This window comes from Dipodomys ordii, unplaced genomic scaffold, assembly GCF_000151885.1.
Source record: "Dipodomys ordii isolate 6190 unplaced genomic scaffold, Dord_2.0 Scaffold33, whole genome shotgun sequence".
Classification (NCBI taxonomy): Eukaryota; Metazoa; Chordata; class Mammalia; order Rodentia; family Heteromyidae; genus Dipodomys; species Dipodomys ordii.
Window position 1 is genome coordinate 2935242 of NW_012267249.1, and position 15271 is coordinate 2950512.

The following is a 15271-nucleotide window of genomic DNA, read 5'->3' on the forward strand; positions in this document are numbered from 1 at the left end:
CTCCTTTCCTCCCAGGCTTTCCTTGTCCACTCTGCTTGGGAACTATTCCTTCCTAGTAGTGGAGTTTGAACTGAGGGTCTCATGTGATACACTGCTGAGCCATGCCTAAAGCCAAGGGACAACTCCTTTCTTGAGTGTTCTGAAACACACTAGGTACCCTCTCAGTTTTTCTTTTTTCTTTCTTTCTGGTCCTGGGGCTTGAACTCAGGGCTTGGGCACTGTCCCTAAACTTCTTTTGCTCAAGGCTAGAGCTCTACCACTTAAACCACAGTGCCACTTTGGCTTTTCCTGTTTTATGTGGTACTGAGGAATCGAACCCAGGGCTTCGTGCATGCTAGGCAAGCACTCTACCACTGAGCCACCTTCCTAGCCCTTTCTTCCAGCTTTCTTGCATAGTTTATTGGAGATAAGAGTCTCACTGACTTTCCTGCCCCAGCTGGCTTCAAATCATGATCTTCAGATCCCAGCCTCCTGATAAAGATGACAGACGTGTGTCCAGCTCACTCAGTTCTTTTGTTCTGGCTTTTCCTTCTCAAAGCTGCTTCCTTGGCCCACTTGTTCCTGCACCAGTATTCCATGTCTCCCTTTCCCAGTTACTTTTTTTTCCTATCAGCATCTGACAACTTGAACCTTTACTCCTTTATTATTGATACCACCCCCTAAGAATGTAAGCAAGCTTCCTGAAGGCAGGGTCTCCTGTATCTTTATTCCTGGCCCACAGTGAGTGCTCAGTAAATGGGTAATGATGATTGAATAAATGAATGAATGAGCACGCCAGGGCCATGGGCTGTGTGGAGTCTTCAGAATCTTTCCTATATCAGGAAAGTTTGAGGTATGGAAGCAAGAGGGGGGCAGTACGGCATTCTGAAGAAGGGGTGATACCAAGTGTGGGGTATGTTCTCTCTCAATAAACACCCAGCATCCATGTGTGCCAGACACAGGGTGTGCAACGTGAAGGGACATGACCTCTGGGTCTTTGGAAGACAGTAACCGAAATTACTCCATCTGGAGGTGAGTAAGTGGAGTTTTGGGAAACTAACAGCAGAAGGTGAAGCCTAACAGAGAAGGCAAAGATAGGGCCAGGAACAAAAGGTAAGGAAGGAAAATAAAAGCTCTGTCGGTTGTGGTGGGGGCAGAATTATGCTAATGGAGTATCCAGTGCCAGCTAGTCACTTGGGAGCAGAGAATAAAGTGGCCTGGTGGGTAGGGTCTTCCTTGTAACCATGCTAAGGAGCTTGGATCTGAGTTTGCAAGTTGATGATTTCATGCTTTATGAAAAAAACAAAGCTCTTCATTCAAACAAAATCTTAGGCCAAACCCAGCATATAGAATTAGGCCACCTGACTGTAGGTGGAGTTGCTTTACGGAACCAGTAGAAGGTTTCCGCTGACCATCGTCTTTCAGTTTCATAAATCACGGCTGCCTATATTCTAGTCCTTAGTTCCCCTTCATTTTGATCATCTTTGTCTTAGGAGGATCACAGCTCCCCACTAGAGAAGTCAGTGCTGCCTGGCCAGCCCCCAAGGAATGGACATCTGTGCTTCTTCCTTCTTCTGTCCCTAGCTTGTGTAGACATTTCCCTCAGCTCACTTAGCTGGCGCGGTAGGTAATGTGGCTGGCCTGGCAGAAGGAAGCAGAGAGGACAATTCAGAGGGTTTGGGGATGATTCAGGTGGGAGAGGATAAGGCTACTTACCATATTAGTCTGTTTTCTGTTACCTGAGATCAAGTATTTTATAAAGTGGAGTTCTTTCTTTTTTTTTTTGTGGCAGAGGAGAGGAACAAACTCAGGGCCTTGCACTTGCTATGCAAGTGCTCTTCCACTTAGCTAAATCCTCATCCCCCCTCGTGTGTGTGTGTGTGTGTGTGTGTGTGTGTGTGTGTGTGTGTGTGTGTGTTTTAAGTTCATAGTTCTAGAGGCTCATAGGCCTGTTACCAGCATTGACTCAGCTTTGGTGAAGGCCTCAATCCTGGCAGCCTGTGAGGGTGAGGATTACTTGGTGAGACCTGAAGCCAAAGACTGGAGCTAAAGCCTTCTGAGATCACACCTGAAATGACCCCCTACTCCCCCAGGCTGTACCTCTTAAAGATCCTGTCACTTCCTAATGGCCCTTCACTAAGGACCAAGCTCCCAACCCACAGAATCTTGGAGGATAAATCACATTCAAACCATAGTACTCATCAAATGTCATGTCTAGAAAACTCTGCCTCTCATGTCCTGTGGGTATCAGGCCATTTGAACTAACTCTAGAAAGACTGGCATGTGGAGGTGTAGAGGAAAGTAGAATGTCACAGAGGTTTTGTATCAAGAGATAAGCACATTTGGGGTTCACAGAATAGAGACCAGGAGATGATCTCCTGCCAACTTATTTTGTATGGCTCCTAGTTCCATCCCAAGAAAGAATCTGATTGGCTCAGCAGAACCTGAAGGCGGATCCTTCTTGCCTCAAACTCCCACCCTGGATTGACCAGTAGCAGATAGAAGAGGGGTATGGAGCCATTCACAGGCTACTACTCTGGGCTGTACAGCTTGTATACCACAAAGGAGCTCCAGTGGCACTAAAATCTAGCCTTTGCTCAGAGGTGGGACAGTCCACAGCAAGGAATGCTGTTTCTTTTTTTGTTGTTTTATTTTTGAGCCAGTACTGGGGCTTGACCTCAGGGCCTAAGTGCTAACTCTTAGCTTGTTCTCTCAAGGCCAGTGCTCTGCCACTTGACCCACAGCTCCACTTCCATATTTTTTGGTGGTTAATTGGAGTTAAGAGTCTCATAGACTTAACTGCCTGAGCTGGCTTCAATCTGCAATCCTCAAATCTGAATCTCCTGAGTAGTTATGATTACAGGCACTCAACCATTGGCCCAGGGTTAAGGGATGCCGTTTCTAGTAGGGCCAGCTAGAGGGGTCAAGCTTTTGCAACTTGTCCAGCTAAAGAAATGTGTTCTCTAATTGTTCCTCCAAGAAGGGATGTTTTTCTCATCATTCGCACTATGTGCTGGCTGCTGTTGTTCCTCTAGGGACATCCTCAGAGAACATAGAACTGAATTGAGGGCCAACTCTGCCTCCCAGCCCTGCAGCTGGAGTTAAGGCTGAAAGGACCTTAGCTGTCGTGAGGTGTCCCCTACCTTCATGTTGAGGGCAGAGAAACTGAAGTTCCATCTAGATCTCATCCCAGCCCTGAGCCCCAACACAGGCCTCTGCCCAGAGAGGCGGCCACACAGCAGCGGCCCTGGTGTGGGGCCCTGGATCACGTGCTCCTGCTGCCTTTGCCATATTTAGAATCGCTGGATCAGGGGAAATTTCTCCTCCCAGCCCCTGAGGATTCTTGGAAAGAGCCTCGCTCTGAAGCCTGCTTACTGCCCCTCCCCTCATCCCCCCTGCAAGAGTAAGTGCCATTCCCCCTAGAGAACCATGGGATCCTCTAGACCAGGCTGTGTGTACCCTTTTGTCAGGAAGTTCCTGTCAAGTCTAGCTGAAGTTCCTTTTTCAATATCAGCTCTGGTTTGTGGTTTAAGAAGTCCCTTTTTAGCCAGGCACTGATGGCTCATGCCTGTAATCCTAGCTACTCAGGAGGCTGAGATCTGAAGGTCACGGTTCAAAGCCAGCCTAGGCAGGAAAGTCCTTGAGACTCTTATCTCCAGTAAACCACCAGAAAACGGGAAGTGGTGCAGTGGCTCAAGTGGTAGAGCGCTAGCTTTGAGCTGAATTGCTGAGGGACAGCGCCCAGGCTCAGAGTTCAAGCCCCATGACCAAAAAAAGAAAAAAAAAAAAAAAGAAGCCCCTTTTCAACAAGCCAGATGTGGTGGCACACACCTGTAGTCTCAGCACTCAGAAGGCTGAGGCAGGCTGATCTTGAGTTTGAGCCCGGTTTAGAAATACATAATCTCTCACCCTAAACAAATAGCCCCCCCAAAGTGCTTTCTTGCCTGCAGGTGGGGGCGGGGTTATGACCTCAGTCCTATAGGACCCGTGGCTGAGTAGGACAGACTGGCCCTAAGGTCCCTGAAAGCTGAGGGAAGATAAGGCCCTGCCTCTGGGGCCCTGGTCTGGAGAGCGAGGAAGGAATCAGACTCTCTCCAGTCCAGTGACAGAAATCAGGCCAGCTGGAGCCAGGGTAGGCTGCAGACACTGGCAAGGCTCAGTCTTGGGGGAGGGGCCCTGGTGAGTGGGAGGCAAGAAGGTCCTAACGGAAGGAAGGGACAGAGCTTTAGTGTACCTATAATCTGACCTTGAGATGGGGGCTTGTATCCCCTTCCCCATATATCCGCTTTCTCATTAGAGAATCATGCCTTAAAACCATAAGAACTAAAAAAAAAAAATCCCCAAAGGCTTGCATTGAGTTCGTGGAATGTTCTAGGGCTTAACCCCCATTCTTGCTGGTAGGGATAATGGCCCTGGGTTCCCATGGGGGCCCTCTCCAGGGCTGCCTCAGATCTGGCACCCTGCCTTGCTCTACCTGAGACAGCTTTGCCTCCTCACAGAACCCTCTGCCCCACTCACCCCATGCAAGAGCTTATCCTCCAGCCCCAGCCCAGTCTCCTACCTACCTCTCTCCTCCATCTCACCTACCTGGTTGATGGCAGTGGGTGGGACTTCCTGTTCAGCATTAGCCCTGGCTGCCCTGGATCCCAGCCTCCCAGTTTCCCTGGGGACTTCATACCATTGCTCACTCCTTTCCCTCCATCCTCAGCTTTCCAGCTCTATACACTCATGCTTTCATCTTGTGTGTATTTTTTTTTATATTGGAGCTTGAACTCAGGGCCTCACACTTGCCAGGCAGGCACCATTCTACCACTTGAAGCACTCCCTCCACCTTTTTTGCTTTAGTTATTTTGGGGATAAGGTCTTATGCCTCTGCCTGGACCAGCCTGGACTGTGATCCTCCTATTTTATACTTCCTGTGTAAATAGGAAGATGGGTGTCATCTTTTATTGATTGAGATGGGGGTCTCACTCACTTTTTCCCCAGGCTGGCCTTGAACCACAACTTTTCCAATTTCTGCCTGCTGAGTGGCTGGGATTATAGGCATGAGCTGCCATATCTGACTTATGACTCATCTGAAAAAGAATACTCCTTTCCAACTCACCTGCCTCTGTCCTTTGTAGTTTCTCGCTTCATTTGGGCCTATTCTGGTCCCTAATCCCTCTAAGGCTTCCCTGGCCAAGGTCCCCGGTGACGAAGCTCACTGGACAGCCTCCGCTGCCCCCATACTTTAGTCACCACCTTCATTTGATGTCTCCACACCGGCACTCCCCACCTACGTCTGTTCTTCCCTAGTGTCCTCTCCCCCACATGTCCACAGTGCATCTCCCATGGTCTCCCATGAGTTCATTCCTGTTGCTTTATCAATTCAGTGTCCTAACCAGAAATAAAGGAGTTTCTTTTTTTTTTCTTTTTTTCTTTCTTTTCTTTTTTTTTTTTGCCCATCTTGAGGCTTGAACTCAAGGCCTGAACTCTGGGCCTGGGTGCTGTCCCTGAGCTTCTTTTGCTCAAGGCTAGCACTCTACCACTTGAGCCACAATACCACTTCCAGATTTTTCTGAGTGGTTTATTGGAGATAGGAGTCTCACAGACTTTCCTGCCCAGGCTGGCTTTGAACTTTGATTCTCAGATCTCAGCTTCCTGAGTATCTAGGATTATAGGCATGAGCCACCAGCGCCCAGCAGGAGTTTCTAATTAATCACCAACTCCTACTTCACATAGCATCCTGAAAGCCATTTACTTCTCTCTGTTCCTGCTGGTACCCTGTCCCCTGTTAGGAAACTGAGTCATGAAGGTATTAGAACAAAGAAAGCGCAGAAAATGCTTCAACAGACTAGATCAACTTTATGAAGAGTTGAATAGAAACACCATGGTGACCTGAGGAGAGTCAAGAGACATAAGGCGGGCGCAGGGGTGGAAGGGACTTAAGTGGGGTCCTGGGTAAAGGTGGTTGGAATACAAAAAGTTTCGGGAGGGAACCTTGCAAGTTTGTGGTTTCAGCCTGAAGTAATTAATGTGGCCTGGTTCCGGGAACCTGTTGTGCAAACCCACTGAGAAGGTCCAGGTTCAGCCAGAGGTGGCCTGCTTTGGGAAATTCTGGCACCTGTTACCTGGGGAGGGTGTGTGTGTAGGGATAGTGGACTTACTCATTTTGGGGATTGCAGATTCCCATCATCCCCTGTCTAGGCCACCATCACCTCTCAGCAGAATTACTGTGGAGCCTCTTCTGTCTTCCTAATCAGTCTATCACTCTAGTTCATGTTCCATACTGCCCCAGTGGTAGCCCTGAAACACAAACAAATGTTATTCTCTGTCTTCAAACTCTTCCATGGCTCCCATTGCCTTTGGGATACTGTTCAAGTGCCTGAAGGTACCACTCAAGGATCTGTCCCTCCAGGTTTCTCCGTTGTCCCCTTCGCTTTAGGCCCCCACCATGCAGAACTGCCAGCCATTCTCGGTTCCTTCCCTACACACCTGCGTCACTGCTGCCTCTGCCTGGGGAATCCCAACTCTGTCTAGACACCTCCTCCAAGAAGTTTCCCTGTGGCTACCGAGAGCTACCTGAGGTGACTGCCTTCGTACGCTGTTACTGTCTTGTCTATTATGTCATTGCTGCGATGTTAATTTCTTGGGACTGTTTATCTCTGGCTTCACACAATAAGCCTGGATGATTGTAGCTAAACGAGGTTTTCTAGGTGGCTGTAGCTCATGAAAGAGGTGACAGCTTCTTTTCTGCTCTGATATTCCCTGCCAGACCCACCCATCACAGCCCTATCTCTCTAGCATCCCAGTATCTGTCCTAGGGACATCCCCTCTGAGCTTCCACTTCTCTGCTGAGACTTTAGTCATCATTGAATCATCCACCTTTATGCTGTGGACAGAGAAACAGAGACCTAGTGATCCAGATGGTCTTGAGTTCAGATTCTGCCTTACCACATTGAAAAAGTGAGGTTGATATAGCTCCTTCTGTTTCATTTCTTTCCTTCTTTCTTTCCTTCCTAACTTTTTTTGGTAGTATTGGGGATTGAACTCAAGACCTTAGGCTTGCTAGATAGGAACTCAATCACCCGAGCCATTCCTCTAGCTTTTTCTTTTAAGTAACAACTTCATTCAGATATATAATTTATAGGCCATAAAGTCCCTTCCTTGCTATGTACATATGCTCTTTTGTGTAGATGTCACACTGAACCCTCTGACCCCTACCTGTATACTCATAGTCCTGGCCTTGCCACCATGGGGGCTCAAGAAGTGGACACATGTGTGTGGAGTACCCAGCCAATGGGAAGTCCTTGGTCAGCAGGAGCAGCTACTGTGATGACTTCAGGTCCCTCAGTGAATTCAGGGTGAAGCCAATATTGGCATAATACCTCCCCAGCATCCCCATCTCCCACTTCCTGAAGGCCATGTCTGGGCAGTAATTTGAACAGGTGTGGATGGGATGATGGCAGTAACTATAGTTGTTTAAAAAGCTCTGAACTGGATAGTAACTGACTCAGTGAGCCAATTAGTCTTAGCTATGATTCCCACACAGAACAGCAGCACTGTTCATTGGAGCACTTTGTAGAAATGCATGTAGCTACTAAGCACTGTAATCTCAGCACTGGGTAGGCTGAGGAGAAAAGGGTGGAGTGGGGGATAAGCACCTTGAGTAACCAGGAAAACAAACCTTTAAGTCTCCTTTGGACTCTGCCCTCATTCCAGAGATCTGCTCAGGAGAGAAGGCATTTTCCCCCTCTCCCAGGGTCTCCCCTCTTTGGAGCACCACAACCCTGGAGCCAGCTCACAGGATCCTTCTGCCTGGCTCCTTTATCCTTAGACCCCAGACATTGACCTTCTATCTGCTGTGTGTGTGTGTGTGAGGGCAAAGACCAAGGCCAAGGTCAGCAGCGCTGAGCCTCAAGTTAGTTTTGGGACATCCCTAGCTTTGCTGTTGAGTCATTGTGTGATCTTGAGCAGGTCTCTGGGTCCTGGAAGATGAGAATCATTCATCAGGAATGCAGGATGTCCTTTCAAATGAGTTGCGCAGTAGAGGGTAACAATACTCCCTGCCAGCCAGGCACCAATGGCTTACACCTATATTCGTAGATACTCCGGAAGTTGAGGACTGAGAATCATGGTTCGGAGCTAGCTCAGGCAAAGAAGTCTGAAAGATTCTGATCTTCAATTAACCAGCAAAAAAAAAAAAAAGCTGGAACTAGAGGTATGCCTCAAGTGGTAAGGTGCTATTCTTGAGGGGGAAAAAAGCTGAATGAAAAAGAAAGAAAAAAATGTTGACACTATTAATTCAAGCTCTGGTACTGGGAAAAACAAACCTAAAAACCTCAACCCTGCTGGGAATGTGGCCTAGTGGTAGAGTGCTTGCCTAGCATGCATGAAGCCTGGGTTCGATTCCTCAGTACCACATACACAGAAAAAAGCCAGAGGTGGCAGTGTAGCTCAAGTGGTAGAGCGCTAGCCTTGAGCTGAAGAGCTCAGGGACAGCGCCCAGGCCCAGAGTTCAAGCCCTACAACTGACCAAGGGGGAAAAAAAAACTTCAACCCCCCTTAAAGTTCATGTTTTCTTAGGAAGGATGCTGGGGACCCCAAATCAGCAATGGATATTCTTAGAGCTCTAAGAACTTCCACAGTGGGTCCTAGTTTGGTGACTTTGATGTTTATTTATGTGAATTCCTGCTGGTCGTTTTCTCAGCCTTTTTAGCCTTGCTGTGAAGTCAGTCGATCAATCAGTCAATGAATCAATCAGGGTGAGGAGAGGAAGAGGAGATGAGGCCCGTATGTTAAAGAGGATGGCTGAGGAAGACCTCTACAAGGAAGTGATATTTGAGCAGTGACCTGGATTAGTAAGGAGCAACAGGTAGAAGAAGCAGCAAAGCAAGATGAAGCCTGGAGATGGAAATATGTTAGATGTGGTTCAGGAATGTTCAGGAAGCCAGAAGGATGGAAGTGAGCTAACAGGGAGTAGGGAGAGGTGGGCTGGAGGCCAGACCTTGCAGGGCCTTGCTGGCTGTGCTCAGGAGCTTGACCTTCACTCTCCATGTGTGATGGAAAGTCAGTGGAGCGTTCCAAGCAGAGTGATATTTTTCAGCTTTACATGGTAGGAAGATCACCCTGGCTGCTTTGAAGAGTAGGTAGTGTGAAGTGAGAGGAAAGGCAGGAAGATCCATCAGGGGCCAGATGATGGGGGCTTGGTTAGGGACAATGAGAACTGGTCCAGGAGAACTGGTCCATTCATGGGTATGTTCTGCAAAATTTTTCTTTCCTTCCTTCCTTTCTTCCTTTTCTTTCTTTCTTCAGAACTCAGGGCCTGGGCACTGTCCCCGAGCTTCTTTTGCTCAGAGCTAGCACTTTACTACTAAGCCACGTTCCCAGTCCCTGCAGATTATTCTATAGAGCAAGATGTGGAGGACAAAGACAAGAAGAGCCACGGGTGGCTTGGTTATCCTTGATGTCTGTAACCAGCTGGTAGGCTAGAGAGGGGACAAGTTCAGTTTGGAAGGCTACCAGACATCCAAGAAGAGATGCTGATAGGCCGATGGACATGTGAGCTGGTCTTCTAGGAAGAGTTGTTACCACCCCTCACACCTGCTAATGGTAAAACCTGTCTGTGTTGTTAAGAAAATTCATTTAAAACAAAAAGAAGGGGCTGGGAAGGTGGCTTAGTGGCAGAGTGCTTGCCTTGCATGCCTGAGGCCCTGGGTTCGATTCCTCAGCACCACATAAGCAAAAAAGGAAAAAGCCGGAAGTGGCGCTGTGGCTCAAGTGGTAGAGCGCTAGCCTTGAGCTGAAGAGCTGAGGGACAGCGCCCAGGCCCAGAGTTCAAGGCCCCAGGACTGGACCCAAAATAAACAAATAAGAAAAAGAAAAAAAGAAAAAGAAAATTCATTTATGTATCAGAGGCATGACTCAGTTGGTAGAGTGTTAGTCAGTGAGCAAAATGTCAAGTACTGAGTTTGAGTCCTGATGTTGGACCTAAAAAGAAAATACATTATATGTATATATATATATATATATATATATATATATATATATGTATATTTATGTATATGGGGAGGCGGCTGGGCGCCAGTGGCTCATGCTAAAAATCCTAGCTACTCAGGAAGCTGAGATCTGAGGATCCCAGTTTGAAGCCAGTTTGGGCAGTAAAATCTGTGAGACTCTAATCTCCAATTAACCACACACACACACACAAAAAGAAATGGAGTTGTGGCTCAAGTGGTTGAGCTTTATCTAGCTTTGAGCAAAAATGCTCAGGGACAGTGACCAGGCCCTGAGTTTAAGCCCTACCACCCACACCCAAAGGGGAAAAACAAAGACACAGGAGTGGGTGAGGAGTGGAACAGATCCTCCACTCCTCAGATTCAGTCCTAAAATACAGTAGTAGCAGCAGCAGCCAGGCCACTGAGGTAGGGCTACGCATGGGGTCGTGGTGTAAAGAGACCTCCTTGAAGCCATTTCATCCAGTGTCCTCCTGTGGGAAGGGCTGTGCTGAGCTTTCATGGTCCTTTTTCCAGGCCCTTGGCAGAAATTCTTCATCGCCTTTGTCAGCTGTCCATAGACCTTAGGCAGCAGTGGGCACATGGATCTCTTTGTTGGGAATTATTTTCCTCAGTATTTTTCTTGCCACATCTATTAGATGCCTGCTTCATAACCAGTTAAGTGAAAACAGCAGATTATAAAACCTCAGGGGCAACATGGCCTCCGTGTTTAAAATGCAGGAGCTTCTTACATATGTACCAAGAGTCATCAGGGTGCAGAATTAAGGGTTTTGACTTTTCTTTTGCTCTTTTGCTTATAATTTCTAATATTTCTTGAATATGGTTTGCTTGGATAATAACAAACCAACATATGTAGTGCCAGTCCTAAGCCAGGGTGCTGTCCCTGAACTTTTTTTTTTTATTAAGTTTTTTTTTTTATTGTGAAAATACCGTACAGAGGGGTTACAATTACATGGGCAAGGTAATGAGTACATTTCTTATCAAGCATTGTTGCCTCCTCCTTCGTTTCCCCTTACCATCCCTGCCCTCCCATCTCCCCCCTCTCCCTCCCCACTCCCTGAGACTTTTTGCTTAAGGCTAGAGCTCAGCCACTTAACTCCACTTCTGGCTTTTTTGGTGGCTAATTGGAGGTATGAGTTTCACAAATGTTTCTTTTCCTCTCTTGATGAAGTTTCTTCCTGTGTGTTGAGGATGAGGGAAGTGTTGGATGAGTTAAGTTCTGAAGTTTCTTCCTGAATGCCTGGTTCTGAGCTACTTGCTAGCCCCCAGCTGCCCAGAGGGGACTTCTTGGTCTCAATGGCCCAGCTCTGCCTGCTCTCCCTCCTCCTCTGTTCCCTTCCATTCCTGATTCCCCTGTCACTGGATCACTGTCTCATGATGAATTCCAAGAGTTCCCACAAAGGCAGTGCAGCCATCCTCACGCTGCAGAGGAGATGCACAGGGGTGGTGGCCCCTCCCTCAGTCAATGACCTTCCTCGAGCCCTGGCTGACCTCTGGGATACTTCTCTCAGACAACCTTGTGAGGGGCTGGGACAGAAATGCCCCTCACAGCCAAGTAACTTCCTCTCTGAGCCACAGCTGTGTCAGGGTGTGATGGAAGAGGGTTGGGAGATGTTCAGGAAATGAAGCAGCTCGGAGCTTGGAGGCTGCTGTTTTTTGTACCCACCTCAGAGCCATGACTCCATGGAACTCTGATGCCAATTCCCATTTCTAAAGTCTTCCCAAATTGTGCTTCCTTCCCTACCAGGGAATCTATCCCGTCCTCCCAGCCATCTAACCACTTCCTTCATGCTGCAATTGTAGATTTTTGCTGGTCTTCAGCTGCCTGGTGCTGTCCGTGTTGTCCACTATCCAGGAGCATCAGGAATTTGCCAACGAGTGTCTCCTCATCTTGGTGAGCACAGGGGTCCTTGCCACTCTTTCTGAGAGAGGCTGTGTGAGGCAGTCCATTGGGACCAAGGGCCAAAGGTAGAGAGAGACTCTCACTTTGTGGGTCACAGAACAGATTGCTGTGCTGTATTTCCTGTGCTGGTGGCTGACCCTCTCTGGGCATCATTTCCAACTTTATAGTTAGTGTAGAAGGCTCTACCTCAGTGTGAGGCCTTAGGATGGGCCACGTATAATGGGGGGGGGATATTAGCAAAGTCTATTATATACATCATGGAAATCACAATAAACCTTCACATTGTATAATTAATAAGTGCTCATAAAAACGTGGAAAAGGCTGAGCATAGGGGCTCACACTCATCCCAGCTCCTTCAGAAGCAGAGACCGAGAGGAGTGCAGTTAGCCCAAGAAAATGTTAGCAAGACCCCCATCTCAACCAATAAAGCTGGTTGAGGTGGTGTGCACATGATACCCCAGCCAAGCAGAAGGCTTCTGACCCAGGCCTGAGCAAAAACTCTAAATATAACAAAAAGGAATGGAGGTACAGCTCAGGTGGAAAAAACATGGGGAAAAAAAAAAGAAATATATGCAACATAAAAAAATTGATAGGCCCAGCAAACAGGATGAATAGGCACCACCCTGTCCCAAGAAAAAAATGTCTCCACCCCTGACTAAACAGAACACCAAAACAGAAGCTCCTTGGAGACAGCCACCTCTTTATGTCACCCAGTCAGAGCTGGGGAGCCTCACATGGCTGTGGGTAAAGGCCAGGTTGAAGAAAAACCCAGGCAGCCAACCGGGTAGAAGGGAGGACAGATGTGCAAGGCATCACTTCCTTTCTGGAATCCTAATCCTTCTAGGAGTAGAACCCCCCAGGAGACCAATCCAAGGGTTGCTGGTTCTCCTAACCCAGTGTTCTGGCTGCGCCAGGTTCTGTCTGCCCTGGGCCCTGGCCCCTGAGAGTGGGGACCAGAGCTCACCCCACCCCGTCCCCACAGGAATTCGTGATGATCGTGGTGTTTGGCCTGGAGTACATCATCCGCGTGTGGTCCGCTGGCTGCTGCTGCCGCTACCGAGGATGGCAGGGCCGCTTCCGCTTTGCCAGGAAACCCTTCTGTGTCATCGGTACAGGGCCTTTCCCACTGGGCCTGGCTCCTGACTCCAAACCCCAGGGTTGGCCCCCTGACCCTCTCCTGGACTCCCCACCCTGACTACTGACAAACTCAGTGGATCCTCCCAATCCACTCCCTCCACTCCACCCCAGGAACCCTCCCCCCAATTCTCCTTCCCCCCCACCCCTGCCCGGTGTCCAGAGGCAGGGGTGCGCCCATGACCTGGTCCCCCCTGCCTTGCAGACTTCATTGTGTTCGTGGCCTCGGTGGCCGTCATCGCCGCGGGCACACAGGGCAACATCTTTGCCACATCTGCGTTGCGCAGCATGCGCTTCCTGCAGATCCTGCGCATGGTGCGCATGGACCGGCGCGGAGGCACCTGGAAGCTGCTTGGCTCCGTGGTCTATGCGCACAGCAAGGTGAGCTCGCTGGGGAGGGGACTGAGTGGAGGAGGGGCGAGGAGGCTGGATGGACAAGCTGGGGCCCCCCCGGGCTACAGGCAGCTGTCTTGGATATCAGAAAGGAGCGGGTTAGGAGAGAGCATAGAACCAGGGCCCACCGCCTGTACAAGAGGTGGAATCAACACCTAGCATGCATGAAGCCCTGGGTTTGCTTCCTCATAAAAAGCAGCAGGTGGTGCTGTGGCTCATGTGGTAGAGTGCTAGCCTTGAGCAAAGGAAGCTCAGGGACAGTGCCCAGGCCCTGAGTTCAAGCCCCAGGACCGGCACAAAAGAAAAAATAAAGTTTTTAAAAAGGAGTTCCACATTAAAAAAAAAAAAAAGAGGTGGAGGCTATGGGTGGGCAGGGACCCCGGCAACCAGGCTGGCTCTGAGCAGGAGGCTTGGACTGAGGGGTCTTGCTCGTGGAAACGTCTAGATTTTCAGGGACTTCTCTCATACTGCCAAATGGGAAGCTGGCAGTTTCTGGGGAGGGCCTGATTGAAGTCTAAAAGTTAGACCAGGAGACATGGCAAGGCAGACATGGGGTGAAGGCCTGAGCCTGGAACCTGATGGGTCGTGGACAGGCTGGGGACCCTGCTGGTATTTCTGTGTGTGTGTGTGTGTGTGTGTGTATTCTGGGCCTTGTGCTGTCACTCTGCTTTGTCACTGGCTCCCTATCACTTGAACCACACATACCAAGTTCTCTTCCAGACCTTGGCCCAGAGGCCATCTTGGGAGGTGCCCACCTCACCAGGGGGCCTGGCTCCTCACACTCCTCAACTTGTCCCCAGGAACTGATCACCGCCTGGTACATTGGGTTCCTGGTGCTCATCTTCGCCTCCTTCCTCGTGTATCTGGCTGAGAAGGATGCCAACTCGGACTTCTCCTCCTACGCTGACTCGCTCTGGTGGGGGACGGTGCGTGAGGGTCTGTAACGGGTTGCCCTTCCCCCTGGGACCCTCCCTGGAAACTTCCTGAGATCTGTCCCTTATGACCTTCCAACTCAGAGTTGGTCTGTTACTATCCTGGACCCCCAGCCCTCCACCCTGCTCTGGTGGACCTGCTGACACTGCCCCTCCCCTCCCCCCCCCACCCCATCTAGCCCCTTAATCAAACCTTGTGACCTATCCTGCTTTTCCCTGACCAGCCTGGTGACAAGTTGTGACCATCCCCTATGAGGGATCAAGGGGAGGGGGGTGAGGGGAAGCCCTCCCCTTGTGATCAATCTCTCACCTACCTGTGTACCCAGTAAACTCTTAGATGTGTCCAGTGCTGTGGGTAACCTGCTTGTATCCCCAGATTACACTGACCACCATCGGCTATGGTGACAAGACACCACATACCTGGCTGGGCAGGGTCCTGGCTGCTGGCTTCGCCTTACTGGGCATCTCCTTCTTTGCCCTGCCTGCTGTGAGTTTCCCTCTGCTGGGTTGGTGAGGAAGGCTGGGCAGACTGGGGTGGGGAGGGGGAGGGGGCCACCATCACAGCCTCTTGTTGTCCCCCTCTCCATGTTCCCCCCACCAATGCAATGTTTTCTTAGGGCATCCTCGGCTCTGGCTTTGCCCTGAAAGTACAGGAGCAACATCGGCAGAAGCACTTTGAAAAGAGGAGGATGCCAGCAGCCAACCTCATCCAGGTACATAACCCCCAGCAGGCCCTGTGGCAGCGAAACCCACCTGCTGAGCCAGCACCCAGACACACAACTAGGACTTCGTTTTGAAGTTCTGAGAGGGATGAGCTGGGATGCTGACTGAGATTTCAGAAATGGTCCCCTGCATCAAATGTCCACTTTGGAGGTTGCTAAAGCTTCTGCATAGCTAACTCTGCCCCCGGCTTTCCGTGGTCTGGGGTAGGGTGG

The 15271-nt window shown here is 49.5% G+C and overlaps 1 protein-coding gene across 1 annotated transcript in view; it reads left to right on the plus strand.

Annotated features, from left to right (window-relative positions):
• The first annotated feature begins 961 nt into the window (after positions 1-961).
• Positions 962-15271, plus strand: part of Kcnq4 (potassium channel, voltage gated KQT-like subfamily Q, member 4) — a 31272-nt gene continuing 16962 nt past the window's right edge. The window contains exons 1-7 of the mRNA XM_013016768.1: positions 962-1011; positions 11778-11868; positions 12860-12986; positions 13217-13392; positions 14205-14330; positions 14713-14823; positions 14954-15049. Coding sequence (XP_012872222.1) covers positions 962-1011; positions 11778-11868; positions 12860-12986; positions 13217-13392; positions 14205-14330; positions 14713-14823; positions 14954-15049 — 777 coding nt within the window. The remainder of the gene's footprint in view (positions 1012-11777; positions 11869-12859; positions 12987-13216; positions 13393-14204; positions 14331-14712; positions 14824-14953; positions 15050-15271) is intronic.